Source organism: Chelonoidis abingdonii, chromosome 3 (assembly GCF_003597395.2).
Source record: "Chelonoidis abingdonii isolate Lonesome George chromosome 3, CheloAbing_2.0, whole genome shotgun sequence".
Classification (NCBI taxonomy): Eukaryota; Metazoa; Chordata; order Testudines; family Testudinidae; genus Chelonoidis; species Chelonoidis abingdonii.
In genome coordinates this window covers 124,055,068-124,077,667 of record NC_133771.1, presented here as the reverse complement: position 1 = coordinate 124,077,667, position 22,600 = coordinate 124,055,068, and the positions used below count along the sequence as shown (strand labels likewise).

The window sequence follows — 22,600 nt, the reverse complement described above, 5'->3', positions numbered from 1 at the left end:
AATCTTTTATTTTGCCTCTCTATATGATCAGGTGGGACTGAATCCCTTTTGGGTAGACCATCTGGATTCTAACATCTTTATTAAAGTTCATAGAGCACATGCTTAAAATGTTAAAGTCTGTTAATTTCATGAAATGATAAAAACTGGCACAAACATTCATTTAAATGAATTATTTTGATCAGTAACTTAAAAAGGTGCTACCAGACAAATTCTGATCTTTGTCATTAAAAAAACATCTCCCACTAAATCACAAGAAATTAGCAGACATCCACAATACAGCATACTAAAGAAAGTTACAAAAAGCAATACTTAAGGAAGGCAAACCACAAATACATCTAGCTGCTTCTTACAACCAGTTTCACCAAAGTACAGATATGCAATGCTACTGAACTTTTAACAAGGATAGTCAGAACACCAAAACTGGGCTGTGCCACCTTTTGCGTTCTACAGGGGGGGGGGGGGGGGAAATGTACCTAAGCTTGTTGAATTATTCACACACACACTGAATGGAAGTGATTACAGTATTCATCAAAAAAGACCCCTTACTGCCCTATTGTCTTCTTAACACACTGAAAAGTCTTGGCAGTGGCTGGAGTAATAAATGGCAATCAAACATAACCTTTATAATCAATCTTCATAAAAATGAAGTGTACATCTGTATTTCTCATAACCGTTTACTTAAATATACTACACTTCAAAAAGATTTCTGGTGAAGGGAAGAAGTTTTCAGTTTTGGTCCTTAATTTACACCATGGATTGTGCTGTAACACCACTTTTCGAAAGCATGAGTAGAATTCAGAAACTGCAGTCCGTTTACTCCAGATAGGGAGATGACAAATTTATCACATGCCAATCAGATGATAGCCATCAATGAGTATTTTCACAGATATTATAGACAACCAGTGTGCGGGTCACTAACTTGCTGCAACAGGCACATGGCTTGAAGCTGGGGACCAGTGCATAGTCCTTCAACAGGGACAACTATTAAACACTACTATAATAACGATACAGAATATCAACAGAGAAAGTCGAACCTCTTCCGAGCATGCAGTAACAGAGAAAGTCCAGCCACTGGGAAAGAAACCTTGCCACAGCAGGAAGGATCATTCCAGCAACCGTCATAGGTGGTAAGAAGGAACTGAGAGGATGCCGGGCCGGCAGCGCCCCTTATACTGGAGCATATGCACGTGGCTCCAAAGGACAGTACAGCCAATCCTATGAATACCACTGAGGGAAAAGTCTCCAGCAACTGTGTACAGGGTGTGCACATATCTACCATGGCAAACATGACTCCCATGAGCAAGCACTTGAAGACTACTGTGTCTCCTACCACTAGTTACCTCAAGCTCCCCCATCTCTTCCAGCAATCCATATCGTCTCCTGTTCGGTAGAGTCGGAATACATGTGGAGGGGGGGATGAATTAGAACCAGTCTAGATAACTATTTACAAAAATCCGTACTAAAAGAACATGAAGGTTGCAAAGTGAAGCATTCAAAAGTAGAAAAGGTCAAACAATAGCAGCCTGTTCACTGGGTTACAAACACTGCATTACTTTTTAAAGTTATGTCAGTTTTAATAATCTGACCACATAGCTTGGACAATGAAAACAGATGTCAAATTCGCTTTCAAAATTCTCATGCTCTAAGACAGTGCTACAAGGTCTGGGTAGCAGACACATTCTATTGATCTTAACTTTGTAAAAGCTTGGTATTTAAACAACCTAAATTTGGGATTAAATTTAACCTGGTAGTGTCTGTTTAAATAGTACAAAAAGGGAAAAAAAACTATGGATTATCTTCCACAGTACTTCAACCTCTTTCATTATTTAAAGACCTGTGAGAGGGAAGTCTTGCCTGCTACATTCATCGCTCCCCTTTATTTAACTGAGACAATTTTTTCAATGGCTACAATAAAGTGCTCCTTTAATAATTTTTTAATTTAGATACTGTTTTAAAGAGACCAATTAAGGTCTCTTTAAAACGGTATCTAATACCTGTAAGAAGGTGAGAGACTGACAGCTTCTGAACACAAAACTGAAATATTCTGTGGGATGAAAAAGATTATTAACCATACAGGCAGCCTCACTGCAAGCTTGCCCACACTGTCCAACTAACATGCCTCAACACTAATCTGAAAGGATCAACTCCAGTAACAAATTTCTATGCCCATTAAATGTGACTTTTGTGCCACATTAGAATTAATTAAATATTTGTGTTAAAGCTCTTTTTAGAAGCCTAGGACTATTTCAACTGTCAAATACCTGATCAGCAGATGTTGCTTGAATTAATCTACTATGCATAAGACTTAGAAAGTAGTAAACTCATGTTCCCTTCTCAAAAACAACTAGAGTATTATTTCCTCATGACACTAACAATCAAGAAAAATTAGGGATTACAACAATTGTTAAAGAAAAGTCTCTAGAAAATATGCTTTAAGTCTGTTCATGGTAAAAATAAGGTTATTTACACATGATGTGTAAATACATCTTTGGGCTACTTCTTAGCAACTTTAACTATTGGTTAAAACTTTTCTGTCATGTTTGAATAGAAAAGTGCATGTGTTGGGAAGGGTGTGTTTACTTTTCAATAAAGCTTGAAGCTAGCCCATAATAGTTATACATTCAGGGATCAAAGTGCGTCAGTTGCTATTTTAAGGTCAGACTTTATTTTCTGGTTTTCCCATTCACAGGCAAATGCCTGACCCTGAAAACTCAACCAGGAGTCAGAGGGTATGTCTACACTACGGGATTATTCCAATTTTACAAAAACCGGTTTTGTAAAATAGATTGTATAAAGTCGAGTGCACGCAGCCACACTAAGAACATTAATTAGGGCTTTTCCTGTTTACCTGGCCACTGCATCCAAGTTCAGATTGCTGTCCAGAGCGGTCACAGTGGAGCACTGTGGGATACCGCCCGGAGGCCAATACCGTCATTTTGCGGCCACACTAACCCTAATCCAATATGGTAATACCGATTTTAGCGCTACTCCTCTCATTGGAGAGGAGTACAGAAACCGATTTAAAGAGCCCTTTATATCGATATAAAGGGCCTTGTTGTGTGGACGGGTACAGCGTTAAATCGGTTTAACGTTGCTAACGGTTGAAATGCAATGGAGACCAGCCAGAGTTCAGGGAAAATGACAATCTATGCCTCATCCAAACTCAAGTTCATTCATCTCTCTCCCCAATGCACTACCACTCCGTCCTACCCACCAACATTTATATTGTAAGGGATTAAGGAGGAAGACTCAGAATTCCGAATACTTAAATAGGGTATGATGTTTGGAAAAAAAAAGCACTTGACCTCAAGAGGACAAGGAGTCTTTGTGTTTAAGACCAACAACATTTCTTTGCTTTTGTTGAAGATGAGTGCACCACTATAAGTACACAGAAACTTCTGCTGAAGCCACAGAGCAGCCTTTGATTGCCTCTTAAAAGGGGTCGACTCATTTAATTACTGAAGAGCATTGTCTTAGCCGGAGTAGGACTGTGGGCATCCTAATTCAAAACTCCTTCTTCCTTTTCCTTGCTGTGAGCAGGGGGCAATTCCTTATGCTCCAATTAGTTGTAAGTGTTCCAATTTACAAAATTTTAAGGTTATTCCTAGCGTTGACTGCAATTATATGGAATCTTTAGTCCTAGGATACATTACATGCAAAAAGACACTCGATGGGAGTGAGATCTCAGAGCCCAGGTTCTATGGATTCCAGGCTTGCACTGATGGGGGCGAAAATCAAGCCACAACATTCCTGCTCGGAGGCTGGAAGCCCGGCCTCTGGGAGCCCGTTGAAAGGGTGGGGGCGATTTCAAAGGGCTCAGTCCACACAGAAACACCTACACTTCTATTTTTAGCCCAATAGCCCACACCCCAAGGCTGACCTGGGCTCTGAGACCCGCTTACCATGGTTTTAGGTGGTTTTTTTGCTCACATAATGGTACTGGTTCCTGCACCAAAATTCAGTTTTCTTGGCCACAATGACTACTTACGGAGATATGTTCGAACTACGGAATTTCCAATTTCACATAAACCCAGATTTTGTAACCAGATGTTAATAGGTCGAGTGACGAGCCACACTAGCACATAATTGGCAAGTGTGGTCGTACCGGGCTAGTATCAATTTGCCGGCGTTGCCTTGGGTAGCTATCCCGTTGTTCTCCATAGTTGTCCTTGCAGTCTCCCTCCCCATGGAATCTGGGCTTGAGATCCCAGTGCTGATGGGGGCCAATCTTGTCCCGTGGGTGATGCTTTGGTAATATCTCGCCTCATCCTCTTCCTCCGTGAAGCAACGGCAGACATATTTTGCGTCCTTTTTCACTGGATTACCCTGCAGGACCGCCATAGCAGGCAACCAAACAACCCCGTTTACCTTTCCCTTTTTTTTTAAACTGTCCAACGTAGTGTACGGATGCCGTACAGACGAGTTGCAAGTTGCTAACACAGCGCAATTCATTTATATCTTTTCATGACAGCGAGACAGTTATCAGGCTTCGTGTACCGTTCGCTGCGCCATTGTAAATTGGCAATGAAGATGACGGTTTATCTGTCGTCTTGTACATGTCCCTGCTGCTGTCATGGGCCCCTGGCTGAGGTCTGGCGGCCCAGGAAGCAAAACAAATAGGAAATAACCGGGGAGTCAATTCCCTCTTTATGTGGTATCTAAATAGAGGCAGTCAATCCTGCCTAGCATATTGGGGGGAATGCAATAGAAGAACACAGTTTGTAATCGAGAGTAGCACAGCTGCCCATGTCAATTTCTAGCAAGAAATGTAAGAGCTGCTATCCATTCTAGGGGGTGCCCTGCCATCACCCCACCATCGCTTCCCTCCTCCCCGACCTTCCTACGAAGCTCCGTGGCGGTCCCCACCATTGTTCATGAATAATAAGAAGCAGGAAAGAAAACAACCGGCACTTGTTACCGAGATAAATGAGGGAGAGGAGAGCTTTTCAGCCTCACTGCTATCTTATAATTCATGGCAGTAATCGTCTTTTCATTTCGGAAGGGAAGGGCTGATGGAGCTCAGTCCCCCAGTGCTATGATGAGGGACGGTTTCACCGTTTCTTTATACCACTACGAATGAACCGGGAAATCATCCTCATTTTTCCCCAGGCGCCCCTGGCCGGCCCCTGAGGTCCAGGCCGAGCCACCATCACGGGGCTCTTATGACCAGTGACGGCTATCAGTGCCCTACTGATGTACTGATTCTACCTCGGGAGGGAGAGAGAGGATGTACTGTTTACTGCTGCAAGCACCGTGTCTTACCGCGCAGATGCAGTATAAACTAGGGTGACCAAAAGTCGAAGACCGAATTTTTCCCCTTTCTATCATGGAGGGAGGGTGGTAATAATGCGGACAGACCTGAACCATACCGATATGTGTTTGACCCTAAGTCATTGGGAGCTCAGCCAAATGCAAAATGATTTTCGGAAGGACTGCGGCCACTGGGATGGCTGGAGTCTCAGGTACCGCCCCTCCCTCCGTGAGCATCCAATTTGATTCTTTGGCTTCCGTTATGCTGTGCCACGCCAGCACTGGCTGAGTCCTTGCTGTGGAACTCTGTATCATAGTCTGGAATTTTTTCAAAATTGCCTTGGCCTTTCGTTCTGTAAGGAGCTTCTTGATAAACAGATTTGTCTCCCCAGACAGCGATCAGATCCTCCAGTATTCTACGGTCCTATGCTGGAGTCTCTTTGTTGTTGGGCGATGCAACCCCCCCGTCTGACCTAGACTTGCCACGCTGCAAAACAGGAAATGAAATTTCAAATAAGTCACAGGCTTTTCCTGTCACTTGCCACTGCATCCAAGTTCAGATTGCTTTCCAGAGCGGTCACAATGGTGCACTGTGGGATACCGCTCGGAGGCCAATACCGTCAAATTGCGGCCACACTAACCCTAATCTGACATGGCAATACCAATTTCAGCGCTATTCCCCTCACCGGGGAGGAGTACAGAAATCGGTTTTAAGAGCCCTTTATATCGATATAAAGGGCTTCGTTGTGTGGATGGGTGCAGGGTTAATTTGGTTTAACGCTGCTAAATTCGGTTTAAATGCGTAGTGTAGACCAGGCCCTACATTCCCCCCCACCTGATTTTAGCTGAAGTAAAAAAATGTACATGATAGCAGTAGAAAAACACCAAAAGTATATGGGTTACAAGACTGCTAGTAAAAGGCTTTAAAAAAAATTAAAACATTTTCAAAATATTCTAGAGACCACAGCCCTGCTGACCTATAAGAAGGAAAGAGCATGAGGAAAGGCAGCAAGAAAGAATGAGGGGGAAGGAGAGGCTAAAAAAAATTATTTTATTTAAAAAGGGCTGGGTGCAGGGGAAATTGACCCACATAGCTGTAGCAGAATAACTCGGCATGTGGAAACTATCCTACAATAAAGACTTCATTCTAGAATAATCACTTCCAGTCAGGTAAGATGCAGCACTACAGAGTTCATTCTTCAGCTGAAAGTGGCCAAATAAACACTCTCCTGTCATTACGTGTAACTAGCGTGACACTAGAAATGGAATACATTTTTAAAGAAATGTCAGTCGAGTGTAGGCAATAGCTTTCATTGACTTCAGAGGGGGCAGGGAAATGTTAAAATTCACTGCGGCCAACTGGGAATGGATATACACTTCACACAGTCTATTCCAACATTTTACATTGTATGCTTTCATACAATAGATATTTTATGTACTGGTCTTGACAAGTAATAACAAAAAGTTTACTTTCACTGGTTCCACACCCAAAGTTTGCTTAGCCTTGAGGAAAGTTCAAACCAATAGTAAACACAGCCGTAAGTTATTCTCCATCACTGCAGTGCAAATTCACAATCCTTCTGCTGTCTTCAGAAACCAACACAAAGCAAATACCCTACCTCTGGTTTATTACAGAGCTGTAGTAGCGATGCTAAAACATATGGAGAAGTCACTGTCATTCTCATTCCCTCTTTTCTTCAAGTGCTTTTAAATCTATGAAATAATTTCACATTAGGAAATTTTTATTTTAATTTCTAATTCCATATTAGAACACTTCTTTACTAGTTTAGCTCCATCTACTGTAGGGCTTGTGCAGGCACAGCTATGCCATTAAAAAAAAAAATTCACGACACTTAATCAACATGGCTATGCCAGTAACAATTCTTAAATGGAGACCTGCCTTCGATAATCTTTTCTTCCCTGAATATACTGCCATGTCAGCACATGAATGTTAGAAAACAAATCAATCACCAACCCACATATTTAAGGATTTAGCAATCCTTCTTAGCAATTCACACTTCATAAGTTATCTGTGCCTTTTGTACCTATCTTTCTTCATTTTTTAAAAAACATCTACCTGAACTGCATTCGTTGCTTAAATAAAATGTAAACAATGGAATCATTTTGTTTGCTTGAAAAAAGACTGGACTATTGATCAAGAGGACCATGATGTTTAATGTGTATTCAAAACTCCTAAACAGCAGTAAACAATTTTTCAACTGACTAACTTGATAAAATGGTAGTGTAGCTCCAAGTAGATGTGTTCCCCACTCTTGAATGGTTAAAAGAATTAGCTCATCTACCATGTTTTAAATTCATTACAAAAAATACACTAACGCAATATTTTGCTTAAGAATTTAAACCACACAATTCACAAGTTGCAGCTGTTGTGAAAAATCAACTTTTCTACAGCTAAACTTTTCTGAGTTTAAATTCTCAGTGTTGCATTAGAGTTGTACTTTGCATCAAACTTCTTTTTTAAAATTAAGAAAAAAGAATGACTGCACACAGTAAATATACTAACAGCACTTAGTACAACTGTGAGATTTAAATTGGGGGGGAAAGTAAAACAAAAAAGCAGCTGTGATCTCATTAGTTTAAGCTCATTATGCAAGATCTCATTAGCTACTGTGACAATAACGTGCATCAACATTACAGTCACTAATCACAAAGAAAAGGAGCAGGGACATGGAAGCTAAATCACTGTTATATTACAGCAAACCAATCTCATAATTAAAATGTCAGAAAATAACTCAGTAAGTACTGTAATTCCATAGTTTCCCAAAGCTATGGGGCTGATTTTGAGAAATGCCTGGTACTAGGGTAACCAGACAGCAATTGTGAAAAATCAGGACAGGGGCTGCAGAGTAATAGGTGCCTATACAAGACAACGCCCTGAATATCAGGCCTGTCCCCATAAAATCAGGACATCTGGTCACCCTACCTAGTACCGACACACCACCACTGGGAGTTTCAGGTGGTTCGAAACTTTTCAGAATCAGGTCAAAGGCTAAATTAGAGAGGAAGTAACCTATACACAAGTTAAAAAAAATGCAACCAGCTTAAGTTACAAAGTCAGATTTTAGCTTCCTCCCACAACTTTGCCTTGAAAAAGAGTTTGGTCTAAAAAGCTGCGCATTTACTTCGAAGGCAAACAGCGTTGACGCAAAATGAAAAAAACAGTGTGCCGAAACTTTTGTTATGGTTAATTATGAGTCTCATCCTGCTCCCATGAGTGTTAATAGGACTTTTGCCCCAACTTCAGTGACAGAACACTGTGCACTATATGCGTGCAGAAGCGTGTTTTTATTGTCTGGCTGCAACTCAGAAAGATTATAAGTATTTCTATAGCTGCCAATTAATAGTGTCTCTTTAAAGTAAGAGTTATCAGATTAAAAAAAATGTGTTACACTAAAATGACCTTAGGTTATTACCCTTTAAAAATAATCTAATGCATTTTTCTATCACTGCTCTGCATGTCATGCAGCTTGGACAAATGCAATAGATTTTCAGTTTAATTTTTTGTTGCTCATACAATAGTTCAAGTTTCAATGTTTGGATTGTAAGTATTCAAATCTAAACAATAACTTTTCATGGGAAGTTTCCAAACATTAGTATTATGTTTTGCATGTTTTTATTTTGTTTTATAAATACATGACCCAAGGCCTAAACTACTAGAGAACTTTCATTTTATTTATTTATTTTTTTAGGGCAGACTACTTGTCTGAAGTGCCCAACTAAAAGCTCAACTTCTTTCCTCTGTTTCCGTAGAGCTAGAAATTCACGTTTTTAAAACTACATTAACACAACTCAGGAATAAGGTTGTTAGAGAGTACAAAGCATCGTTTTTGTCTAGGTCCTATGTAAACTAATTTCCTTCTCCTTTCATAGTGAAGGAGATTTAAAACAAATATAGAGGAGTTATTTGAAGCAGAAAAAATCCCAAGCATGCTTAATAATAAAGAAACAATTTATATGAAAAATGAAAACCTCAAATCTTTGACTGGTGAATTAAGAACACCATTTCACCAGGCAGACACTTCAAATCCAAAACTTTACGATTATCGTCTCTGTATTTCTTTGAAGGTGCACAAAACCATTACCAATAAAGACTATCCAGAGTTATAGTCATAAAATTTTGCAAGGGATATTAAATCTCGTGCTTCAGGGGTCAAGACAATCTCTAAATTACCAGAGATCAGGATAGGACCTGATGCGGGAGACAGATTCTCTCTCATCTGCCTACTGCAGGTTTCTTACTCTTTCCTCTGAAGCATCTGTTTCTGACAGTGGTCAGCACTGGGATACTGGATTAGATGGACTCAGGTCTGACGCAGTATAGCAATTCCCATGTTTTCCAGTAATGCTGATACCTTACTGAGTATCCATTCCTTCAAATTTAGTATTGGGAATAAAGCTTACAATTGTGAGCAGCTGAGGTAGTTAATGTTTGTACATAGACTCAGAGACCCATAACTTTTAGAATTTTTATTACAAAAGTGAGTTACTAGACTATAGTAGACATTTTGAATGCTGCATATAGTTTTGGAGAACCAATGGTTCCACACTGAGATTTTATTGTCTGGGACTTAATTTTAATTTTGTTCATATTATGCACAAAACACATCACCACACAAATTACCAAGTCTGTGTGTATGTATTTCAGCAATAAGAAGTTTCATTTATTCCCTGAAACCAGAAGAGTGATCCAAAAACCTGCAGTTGTATATTTCTCTCTCTAGCATCCATGTGGAAGTGCCAGTGGTTACTGATGCAGCAGAGAAAACTCAGATCTGGGGTCTCCAGTTAGCTATTTCAGACAAACATTTGGTCAGAATAATTCAGTCTCTTCACCAGAAAGGAGACATTTTTCATGACAGAAGCCATCTAGATTCCCATTAAAATGGACAGACAGAGAACAAAGACCTGAAAAAGAGAGAGATGGCTCTAAACAAAAGAGACTGCCAAGTACATTTTCACATTTTACTCCGAAGATTTTTGTACACAAGTTGCTCAAGGTCACATTGATTTCGCTCTCAAGGTTCTTAAATAGGTGCCCATCACCATAGTATCTGATGTCGTCACACCCATGCATCAACTCCCAGCAACACAGAGCTAGGATTTTTCCCCCTAAAGAAAAAAAAAAAAAAAAAAAAAAAAAAGCAGCCTTATAACCATTATATTAAAGTTGGGGAGAGGAGGAGGCTGAAAAACACAAATGCAGCTATAGGATGGAAAACAGGAACAGAGGCTAAAGCTAGGAGGATGATTTAAATTTGCACCCCTCCAACTAATAACCTATTTACACTTTTACACTAATTTGGGGACTACCATATAAATGTAGCCCATTTTAACAAACATTACAATGAGAACTGTTCAATATTCCCAATTTTATAGAAATGGAGTTAAAAGCAAACATGGTTCTGGGGAAAACAGGAGGAAGAGGAGACCCAGAAGTCCAGCCAATCTTTTTTTTCTCTTATCTTTCTATTAGGAAATATTTCCCATGTATGTACTGAATAATCACCAACATTTACCTTGTTTCTTAAAAGTGACATGAACAATTACTTTGTCAATGTTCAAGTCACAAATTCCATGCCAGAGTGCATGAGAAGGCTACATGTGAAATTTTAGGGTAAATTAAGATATTTGGCCTTATATCTTATAATGCACCCAAGGAATGATCCAAAAGCTTATGAGCGTACATATAGACAGCACTTTGCTGTCTAGATTTTAAAGAAGGGGCTAGAACAAAAAAAAATTCCATTTAGCCCATGATAATCTCTAGGATGCATGCTTCCAGCAATGAAGGGAAGAAATGTATTCATTTACCCACTCTCTCATAATCAAGGAAAGAGGAAAGTCCCCCAAAAAGAAAACTTACATTAAGTACACTTACTGCCTCAAAAATATACAGAACTCATTGATAGTTACTATTTTTCAACTTGGATAATTTGAAGTGGGGATGGTAAAGAAGATGAAGACGTTGTGTATGTCAGTAGATGAGTATCATCCACAAGGAAAATATCTAATATGTGTTGCAATCTGGCATAGTCTAAGTACAGAAAGTGTAGTTCAGAAAGGTTTGTTTTTTAAATAAATCCCAGGGATAAGTTCTCTCCAACATGGATGCTTTAAGCAGAATGTAGAGAAGTGAATTCCATCACAAGCAGGGATATTACTTTTACTCTACCTTCAATCTGATGGAAGAATTTTAACAAGGAGTTCTGAGCGCCCCTCCAGTACCATCACAGCATTTGATTATGTTGCTATGCATTATTAATGCAGTGCTGGAATTATTATTTACACAGGGTATTTCCATGACATTAATTTAACTATTAATTCCTTTATTAAAACCATTTGGCCTTTGGAATTCACACACTTGCTCTAAAAATGCCTAAATATTTAGCAATTTACTACATCCAACAGTAACAAAACATTTATAAGCATATGATCAAGATACTTAGGAACAGGCTAAATCCAGGGGTGCTTAGAACCATATTGGTTGGCTCCAAGGTGGTCAGGCAGGTATTAGCAATGAATGTTTGAAGAGTTTACTTTTTTATATCCTTTAACAAACAAGTGATGTCACTACCAATTACTGACTTTAGCTAAAAACCGATTTGGAGAAAATTCACCCTTATTTCCAGTCCTAATTCAGATAAGATTTACAATCTCCTTCCTTCCCAAGGCCTTTCCTCCCTGTCTCCTCACCCCGCCTTGCTTACCAGCACAACAGTGGGAAGGATTGTGCTTGTTCCTTTTAAGCCAGTTTCTTTGTCTTTTTATTACAGCACTTCATTTTATTAGTTACTTTTTGAACCATCCTTCCCCACACTACAAATAATAAGTAATACTAATTATTATTCTCACTACTTTATTTTATTTGCTGATTGGGGCCTTTTCCTTACTAGCTATAAGCTATAAAACAAATATAATGTTATCCTAAGCTAATTCTTTTACATTCATAATTACCCCTACAAGCAGCTATTACATTTCACATGGGTCAGTGAAATAACTTCTTCAATTTGTGTATCCTAATGCTTACTCTAAAATACCTGTTGGTACTTTTAGGATGAGAAGTGCTATGTGCAGTATGTTATTACCAGTCTTAACAGTTAAACTCAGCACAGGTAACATCTCTGCTGAATAAGATGTGATTTAGTGATTTCCACACAGTCATTAATACTAAGATTGATGTAATTGATAATATTACTGCTGTACCATTACTCCTGTGGGATGGGGGAAGGGACATCTGATTTTGTCATGTTATTTAAAAATAATTTTTCGTATTTCCGTCAGTGGGAGTTCCAGTTTACAGTTCAGAACTACGAAATGTATCACTGAAAGAATCATATTGTAATATTATATTAGCCACATCAGGTTGTTGGTGTATTCCATAGAGGGATAAAAATATGTTTTAAACACTTATTTGACTGCTCCTACAAATATTTGACATCTTTTTCCTAACACTTGATTTTTGACCATACTGTCACTAATATCTTTAGATCATGTATTAGGAGAACACAAGAAGCAGTTATTTAAATTCCAGAAAAGGGGAGAATGCACATTGCTGCCGCAATAGGTCAGTCAAAGCAGCCTGTACACTATGATACCCTTCCAATAAAAGCAGCAAAGAGTTCTGTGGCACCTTATAGACTAACAAACGTATTGGAGCATGAGCTTTCGTGGGTGAACACTCACCCACAAAAGGTCATGCTCCAATACGTTTGTTAGTTTATGAGCTCATACCCAATACATTTGTTAGTCTATAACAAGGGTCCCCCAACGCGGTGCTTCTAAATGCACCTGCATCCTGGCCATTGGCCGAGCATCTGCTGAAATTCAGCAGCGACGCCTCTGGATGACGCCGCTTGCCGCCGACAAGCAGCATCATCCAGAGGCGTCACCGCCGAAATGCCGCCGAATTTCAGCAGCATTTTGGTGGATGCTCGACCACCGCCACGGTCCTTCGTCTGGCACCTGCCAGACAAAAAAGGTTGGGGACCATTGGTCTATAAGGTGCCACAGAACTCTTTGCTGCTTTTACAGATCCAGACTAACACAGCTATCCCTCTGATACCTTCCAATAAAGTAATCATTTATGGTTATTCTAACCCTTGATGTGTTTTCCATCTTCAATTAAGTAAACGTATGTATAATAGAGGTAGTTTTATAGTCAATTTGTGATTTGAAGCTAACATTATTGCTATCTAGATCAATTAAACTTTAATTTTTATGAATTTTTCAGCGCACCTCTCTGATATAAATTCCAGATTTTTTTAAATCAACACTAGAAGTGTGCTAAAACACCAATAAAAAGACAAAGGTACAGATCTGTAAAAGTAGTTAGGCATTGCTTTTCTCAGTGATGCAAGGCCTACATGACTTAAGCTCCTTACTCTTGTTCTTTTTGCGGATACAGACTAACACAGCTGCTACTCTGAAACCTGTCATTAAGCTCCTAAGTCTCACTTTCAAAAGTAATTTAGGAGCCTCAAATCCTTCAACCTGCATGAATCTCCTGAAAACAATAAGAATTTGCATGGACACAAAGATCTATCTGCATAAAACCACTTCCAGGATTGGGACCCAAGGTTGCACACAGTATCATGTTCTATCCAAACAGAAGGGCAGGAAAAGGCAGCTTACAAGAAGACCACCACATGTCTACTTCAGTTTGTTATGTGTGTTCCTTGAGGTTTTTAGTTTGTGGTTTTCTGTAAGTATTTTAGTTGCTTAAAAACTAAATCTGTTTACAATTTTTGTGTGCGCACATTTGGGCCTATTGAAGAGAAGAAAGTGAAATGAGGAAAAGAAGAGACGTCACTGGAGCAAAACAGAGATGGAGGCAAATAAGAGATGAAAACAGGATGCAAGGGCAAATGAGAGAGGGAAAAGCATGACAGGGAAGCAGGTCAGAAAGACAGTTGGACAGCAATGAAAGCAAACTATAACAGTCAAGATGAAAAGAATGTTTTAGAGAACGTCAGAAAATATATTGCTCTTTTGGAAAGGGAGCAAAAGAGAATCAATGGAAAGAAAGCCTGTTCCAGATAATGGGGTAGTATGTACAAAATGAGGAGGAAAAGGAATGTATGAAGTCAAGGGGATGAGGACCAAATATCCTCGTTAAAGTGATATAAGTTCCCAGAAATAAGCTATCAAAACTACAAAAAACAACCTCTGCCCCCCTCCCCATTTCCCTTCAACTGGGTATAGCAGTTGACCAATTTAAACAATTAGCCCCAATCTCTCAGTTTTAGAGCAAAGTTATCTTCCTTCTTCCTGTAGCAAAAAGAAAAGCAATTTTAAGACTGGCAAGTAATAGTTCCCTTCCTAAACTTTGTTCAGATGCATGTACCCAACTCTGTATACAATTCCTATTAACACTAATAGGATTCATGCACACAGAAGAGATAACACAATTCCTGTTCCTAAACTGCTATATTTCCATCGGCATAACCTGTTTGTGTATACACATTAAAATTATTAGTGTCTTTGACAAACTGATTTGTCTAAAGTTATTTCTAGTTTGTGCTCTTAACAATTAATGCTTTTCTCAAGTAACATATAAGCAACATATATTTCTTAAAAGGAAAGGATAATCACTTGCAGCAAGTCCAAGCGAGAAAAAATGACGCTCAATTTAGAAACTATTCCAAAACAACACTTTTCAATAGGGAATCACTTTCTAAAATATCCTCTTCCTTGTATAGCCCAAATATCCCACAAATATACCATGCAACTAGCTACACAAGCTGATATTAAATGACACTTCAGATGGCGACTGACAATTCCACTGCATGCATTTTTCTGCATAAGAACAAAATCCACCACACAATAGTAACATCTATTAGGGAGAACATTTTTGGATCTCTCCTCTTGAAACAAGTAGTTTCTTAAATTCATTTAACTACATTTTGTTCACAATTTCTTAAGCATTCAATTTCAAGGGGAAAAGAGTGCAAGAATTACTCAGAAACAGTATGTGCACACAGATATATTATGCAGCCACAAAAGTCATGAAGTTATTTTCTAGTTTCAACATTTCCAGTAGCATTAGCACTTAAATAACTAGATGAAGTTCAGATCATTTTAAATTTAATCTTCAGTGCAGCTTACATGCAGTAACACTCACATCACACCTGGGCTCAGAGGTACAATTTAAATAACTTTACTGGATCTCTAATATCAATTCAAGATCGTGATGAAAAGCTATCAGCTAGTCCTACTTTAATGGTTTTCAATTGTGCAATCAAGCAGAATATCTCAACTCAAAATATTTCCTTGGAGGGTCAAATTGTTTTAAGTGAAAGTTACAACTTCCCCTGTCAAGCCTTCATCTATAATTTACTTTAAAGTATTTCAATTTAAAATCTAACAACTTGGACCCTGAACTTGCATGTGCATACTAGTCCCACAAAAAGCAGCTTGGAAGTCCTACTGAAGTCAGTGAGTATGTCTACACTTCACACTAAGTTCCGGGCTCTGACTCAGGTTTGAGCCCATGTGCTCCCTTCCATCCACACATAAATCAGCCTGACTCAGGTCATCAAGTACTCAGGACCCAGTCCTAGGACTCTGGTAGGAGAATGGGTAAATCCAGCTCAAGCCATGGACCTGAGTCTAAAAGGTCTGAGTATGGACATATCAGCATGGCTGTGAGACCCAGGACCGGCAACAGCGAGCCCAGGTTTACAATACAGTGTGGATACCCAAGCACGGGCTTAGAAAAAAGGAGTCCACAAGCCGAGTCCCACTGACCCAGGTTCACAATGCAGTATAGACATACTCAGTGAGGCACCACCAAGACTCAAGAATCTGCCCATGTGAGTCTAATTAGGGACATCTAGACTGCCAAAAAAGACAACACACAACAGCAAGCCTCAGAGCTCGGGTCAACTACCACACTCACATTAGAGGGCTAAAAACATCAGCACAGACATTCTCACTCAAGCTGGAGCTCGGGCTCTGGATCTCTCCACCCTCACCAGATAGCAAAGCCTGGGCTCCAGCCCAACTGGGAATGTCTGTTCTTAGCTCTGTGGTGCAAGCCCTGTGAGCCCGCCTCAGCTGACCTAGGCTCCAGGACTCACCGCCAAGGCTTTTTTCCCTGGCAGTCCAGATATATCCACTGACATCTTCAACGAAGTCAGTTACTAATCAAATGTACTGAAAGGAGACATTCATAATATCTGCTTAAAATTGGAAGAGGAAACATATGTAATAACTATCACTGGTGGACAGATTACCATCATTGTCCATGTTAGCTCAACTAGTCACAGAAGTTCAACAAGTGTCACAGAGTCTACAATAAGATTTACAGTAAGCAGTTCCCTCTGGAAAGCAGTATCTTCAATGTATTCCAGGTGACATATTTAAAAATAAATAAAAACTTTCAGAGTTCTGATTACCTGCTGAACCTATCTTCCTAACTGCTACCAATAAAGAAGGATTTCTGCATTTAGCTGGTCCAATTCAGAGACTATTAATGCCACCACTTAGCTTCCTGAAGATGGTAAGCATCAATATGCACCGTGTGACTGGACCACTTTACAAGCTTTAGACTATGATTTTTAGAAATAACAGCTAAGTTTACATAGAAGGAAATGGTTCTTATGGAGTTAGAAGGCCAGAAGCCTGTGCCCATTTCTGGAAGAGATATGTTACCACAGACTAAAAATTCATCTACATACAGTTTTTGCACCAATATTGGTTTGAAACTAGTACAACTAAGAAGCACAACCCCCAGGTGTGTAATTAAATCAGTATAACTTATAATGGATGTAGCTTATTCCTAGAAATGTAGAAAAATAAGTTATACTGCTATAACTGTTCACTTTAAGGGGGCTATACTGATTTAATTATTCCAGTAAAAAAAGAATCACATCCCTAACTGAAATAGTAAAATTAGCATAAAAACTGTGTGTAGACCAGGCCCAAGTGTGCAATTCTCCACTGTCCTGCATCTTGCAGTCAATTTCACCACTGCAAACAGTGGAAAATTTAGTACCTTCCAATTTGATATTTTGCACATTGCCCTGCATACAGCATACACCTTACATCATTGCAATGGAGAATTAGGCTCTAAAAACTGATGTGAAGACAGTTTACACTGACACAGCAGAAGAAACTGTACCCAGCTAGATGTTGATAGAATGCTGAAGATTTGAAATTATCACTGAAACATAGGTGGCTCTACATGTACAAACATCATTTGGACCTTTTAAACACAGAGGACAGATAGTCTAACAATTACAGCTAACTTCATAAGAGTTAAAAAAAAAAAAAGTAATCCTAAATAGTCTAGTGAAAGGAAGGTTATCTTTCTGTGCTCAACTCTGAGAATGTGGATGGCATTTTTGCATGTCAATTCTGATTCTTGAGAAATTAACAGATAGACAAGCACCTACATCAGCTCCTCCACTTCCTAACTCCTGCTATTATTCTGATGTTTCTGTATATGGTAATAAGAATGCATAATTCCATTATGAAAGCAACTACAGTACAACATTGATTATCTAATGCCAGTTACCCAGAACATTCTTTAACAAAAACAAGGTTGTGTCGTTGATGTCTATCACATTGAATTTTTTATCAGTTATAAAAACTATATCATCTTAATTCATTCAAATATCCTCAATGACACCTGGATGAATTCAACTGTACTGTATCTAGTTTTCATTTAATACATGCAGTAAGAGGGTAGGAGGGAACAAAGGCTTTAACATCACTTACTCAAATGCAAAGAAGAGTCCACTGGTGACCAAGATGAGAACCAGAGTCAGGTAGAAGACTCCAGTCTGCCGGGCCATCATGATCCTTCCGTTGCAAAAGAATTTGTTTCTTCCAGGGAAAACCTCCCATTTTCTCTTGGGAGCTGCTTTCTTTTTCTTATGGGGAGACTCCATGGGAGATGAGGAGCTGTGTGTGCTGATCTGACTGTATTCACAGTCTTTCATGGGCCCACTACCACCTCCAGGAGTCATCAAGGGACTGTAATGAGGGAAACACCCCCAAAACAAAGATATTCTTCTGACAAGATAATCCTCCCCACTAGCCCCAATTTTTTTTTTAAAGGCAAGTTTGTTACCAGAATGGTAGTAAACGTATCACACAAGCCCTGATTAACTCTTGAGAAACCAAAGCTGTCATACTAGAAATGCTTGGGAGGTATTCCTTCTTCCCCACCAAAAGTACAAACTGATTTAAAATAGTCTTTTATGGTTATAAGAGCAATTTATCACAAAACAGGAACCAGAAAAAAATTACAAAATAGACTGGTTGTCCACAAAACTTAAAAAGTGTTCATCTTTAATGGAGTGGTTGTTCTTTCCTCAAAAGAGCACACCCTCAGATTTCTCCGGGAATCAACATTTTGGGTAAAAACAGGTTCACCAGTTGAGTCTCTCCCATTCAGAGAGATGTGTTATAATATTCCTTCAGGCAGCAGGTTTTACCACAAAAAGAAAAATGTATATTCGTAAGAGAAAATCCTCCCCACCTCCTCAAAGAGACAGCACACAAGGCAAGCACACACACCCCCAGCTGCAACTCCAGCTTTGGAGAAACACACTGTAGAGGAATTTCTTCTGCCTGATTCAATGCAAAGTGGGTGCTTTGCTGTTGTTTCTTCTTGTTCGTCTGGGGAGGTGAATTTTTATAGTTGATCTGAGGAAGTGACTGTTTATTATTTTCTATTCTCCCCCCTCCATAAAACTAAAAAATGTTCGAGCAGAGAGGAAGCAGAATCAGTGCCTGTCCTTGGCAGAAATGGACACCGTTGGAGCCCGTCCACATCCTTTTCATACACGCATAAAAAGAGAAATTTCTTCTCCTCTTCCTCACCCCTGGTTTTGGACAGTGGGCGGTGTCAGCGTCCGGAGGTGTGTGGGTGGCGGTTTTCAAACCCAAGTCCTTCTAGACAACAGGTACGTACCGTTTCCTCATGCCGTTCCTCGGGCTCGATCTCGCGTGGCAGCCGGTTTTCTGCCACCCCCCAAAAGAGGACTCACTGCGTATAGCATGTGTCTCTCCGCCCAGGACTCTTCCGCCCCATCGTCTTCTCCATACAGAGTCTCCCTTCCCCGACACCGTCTCCCACCGCCTCTGACTCAGAAACGGCTCAGTCAGACGCTGTGGGGACACTGGCTGCTTCCCGCAGCGGGGCAGAGGGGCTGTCGGGTCCCACCCCGCATCCTGACACCTACGCGCACAGGGACGGGCTTGGGCTCACACGGCCTCGCAGCTGCCGCGGCTCGTTGCCAAGCCCAGGTGAGAGGAGCCCTGCGCACGGCGCAGCGCGGGGACCGCTCCGCTCCCTTTCCCCCGGCTCTGCCCTTAGCCAGGCTTGGCCCCGGCAGCCAGACCCAGCAGCGGCAACAGCCACCTCTTCATCTTCGGCGCGGGGTCACGACGGCTGCCGGTGCCCAGGGGGCACCAAACCCCTCCCCAGCCGCTCACGCCCCCTGTGGCGAAGGGAGGGAGCCCGGCCCCTGCTGCTGCCCTCGAGCCGGGGCAGGGTTCGCCCAGCTGCTCGCTCCTCGCCAGGCACCGGCTGCACCCCCGGGATGGGGCCCTGCGCTCCCCGCCTTAGTCCAGCAGGTCCCGCCGGCTCCGTCTGCTGCCCCCAGCGCGCTTCGTAACACCGACGCCCGGCAGCGTCTCCAGCCAGCCCCAGGCAGCAACCGCCCAATCAGCCACGGAAACCCGAGAGAGGAAGGAGCCCGCCGCCAATGCCCAGCCTGCGCTGAAGGGAAGGGCCCCGTTCCGACGGGAGCTGTAGTCCCGCCCCCTCCCCTCCGCGCCGCCCGACACGGGGAGGGACGCGGGGGCGGGGCAGGCAGAAGGACTACAACTCCCAGCATGCCGTGCTGCTCTGCTGTGGCGTGTGGACATGAGCCGCCGTGTGTGCTGAGGTGGGTGCTGGGGGGAGAATACAGTTACGTCTCCTGATAGAAGACTTTTATTATTATACAAGTTACCAATCTTCCTGAGCCTTGATGGCATCTTCCCACGCAGACATGCCTCCTGTCCCCCCTCTTATCACCAATCACATTCTGTTTCCCAACTGAACTCTGTACCATCTTTCTGGTTCCACCCCCCATTTACTTGGCCTGTTGCTATTGTTATTTAATCTTTGTATTAGGATAACGCACAGAGGACCCAAATACAGTTGAAGGCCCAATCTGCTAGGCACTATACACGCATGTAAAAACAGCTAATGACTCTGTCCTCTTTCCTTGCACTTTCCCACCACAGGCATTAGTTACTCCCTATCCTTGGAAGAAACACTGACCAGTCCCCAACGCTTTCAAGCCATGGCTAAAGAAGGAACCAGAAGATGCTGTTCCCTGTTCCTTATGTGCTTTCTCTCCACAAATATTGTTTCCCACGTGTCACTAAGCACTGTGACTTGCTGGCAGTAAGAGTTTACTCAGGGGCGGCTCTAGACATTTCGACGCCCCAAGCAGGGCAGCATGCAGCAGGGGAGGTCCACTGGAGCCGCCTGCCACCCTCCCGGTGACCGGCAGAGTGCCCCCTGCGGCATGCCACCCCAAGCACGTGCTTAGCATGCTGGGGCCTGGAGCCGCCCCTGAGTTTGACCATTATAAAGGACCAATGAGGCACTGAAACTGCTTGCTTCCCAAAAGCAAGTTGGACCCTAAATTAATAGGGCTTCCAAAAAAAAAAAGATCCTGCATCTCATGATCTTCATGCATTAACCAGCATGACTGTGGTGTACAAGACATTTCTTTTGCAAACTTGATGACATCCCTCATCAGCACATAATAGACACAGCAGTAACATCATCCCCCACATCTTCCTCAGTTGTCAATACTCTGCATGCTACTTTGCAACTCTGGACGTAGCTGCATTATTATTGTTCTAAACCTCCATCATGAACTGCTAGTACTTCTCTTACTTTCTCCCTGATCTCAGCACAAGCATATGCAAGCACATACATGGAGGCAACATTTCTTATGTTGTACTGACAGGCATTTTTAGTCTTCATCAGGCCTTTATTAGCGCACTGCTGGAGAGTTGTCTTGACTGCTTTGATAACGTTAATGATCATATTGTGTGTAATTGCATGTTATCTCTTGGGAAAGTTGCATAATATCACAGGCACAGTGGAAAGAAAAGCTAATGTATCTACAGATTTAATTGTTAGCTATATCTCTGCATGCAGGTCTTGTATGGGCATGTACAAGCTATTTCCACCATACTGGTGCCTATTGCAAGCTGCTGTCTTGTTCTACAGAATCTCAGCTTTTATTTTTTTTTCTTAAATGATCTCTTAAACTGTTATGGTTGAGAAGAAAACTGAAACACATAAAAGTGTAACTACCTAAGAGCCACCCAAGTCTGCAGAGAGTCTGTAACAATAGTTCCATTCATCTCAGTGAGGTGTTAACTCAGATGCCCAGCTAATGGCAGCTATGATCATTTAAGATGTCAACATTGTGAAGATCTGTGATCATCCCTCTCCTTTCTTATGTGAGGAATAACATAATCTACTATGAGTGATGTATCATTCTGGATTCACAGGTGTGTGGTATTTGAAGATACTACTACGTAGGTTTTTAACTCAGTTGGAAAGGAGCCAATCCCAATTTGCCTTGCAGAGCCTATGGGCCTATTCAAGCCCCACTGAGGAGCCAAGTTCAAGAGCTCAGAGAACATACACTCAGTAGAGTTAGAGAATATATACAATCATATTTAAACAACAGCAAAATACACTGTGTGCAATGTCTCATTTTGATAATTTCAGTTGATGGACCCTATTTTGTGGGTGGAGCTTGAAAGAACGCTACCAACTTTATTTTTCCAGTCTAATCTATTCTTCACACTGACTGTAATATCCTTTTGCAACCACTGTAGGACATGTCTAAATTCTCCTAAAAAAGTTTACCTTCAATCAAGAATTTGAGAATTCTCCTCAAAAAGTGATTTGTACAGTTCACATTCCACATATCTTAACATTTTTTGAAGCATTTGTCTTTTTTCTTTGACACTGTTAATTAAAATTGGTGCAAAGCATTGTATAGATTAAACCAGAAATATTAATAATGAAATTAACCAGAGGAGCTAGGAAGGACCTTTTTTTTTTTTTTTTTTTTTTTAATAGAACATTGCATGTTCATGTACTACAATACTTTTTTTAAATTTCTCTCTCACTTTTCACGCAGGTTGATGCCATGTGACCGGTAAGTCGGTAGCAGAAACACATTATTTAGTATATAAAAATTGCACTATTGGAAAAATAGTGATGTCACTAGAGATGACTATATATTACCCTGTCTCGAGCGTACAGGTGTCGTGGTGTCACAAAGGCAGGTGAAAC

General features: G+C 40.9%; 1 protein-coding gene across 5 annotated transcripts in view; it reads right to left on the bottom strand.

Annotated features, from left to right (window-relative positions):
* The window catches only part of ZDHHC14 (zDHHC palmitoyltransferase 14), a 164,471-nt gene extending 144,472 nt beyond the window's left edge, over positions 1 to 19,999 (bottom strand). For 2 of the 5 annotated variants that reach the window (XM_032778352.2, XM_032778354.2), the window contains exon 1: positions 17,992 to 19,999. In XM_032778352.2, coding sequence (XP_032634243.1) covers positions 17,992 to 18,242 — 251 coding nt within the window. In that variant the 5' untranslated portion in view covers positions 18,243 to 19,999. The remainder of the gene's footprint in view (positions 1 to 17,991) is intronic. The other 3 variants (XM_032778351.2, XM_032778353.2, XM_032778355.2) reach the window with 2 other exon arrangements.
* Between the last annotated feature and the right edge of the window lie 2,601 nt (positions 20,000 to 22,600).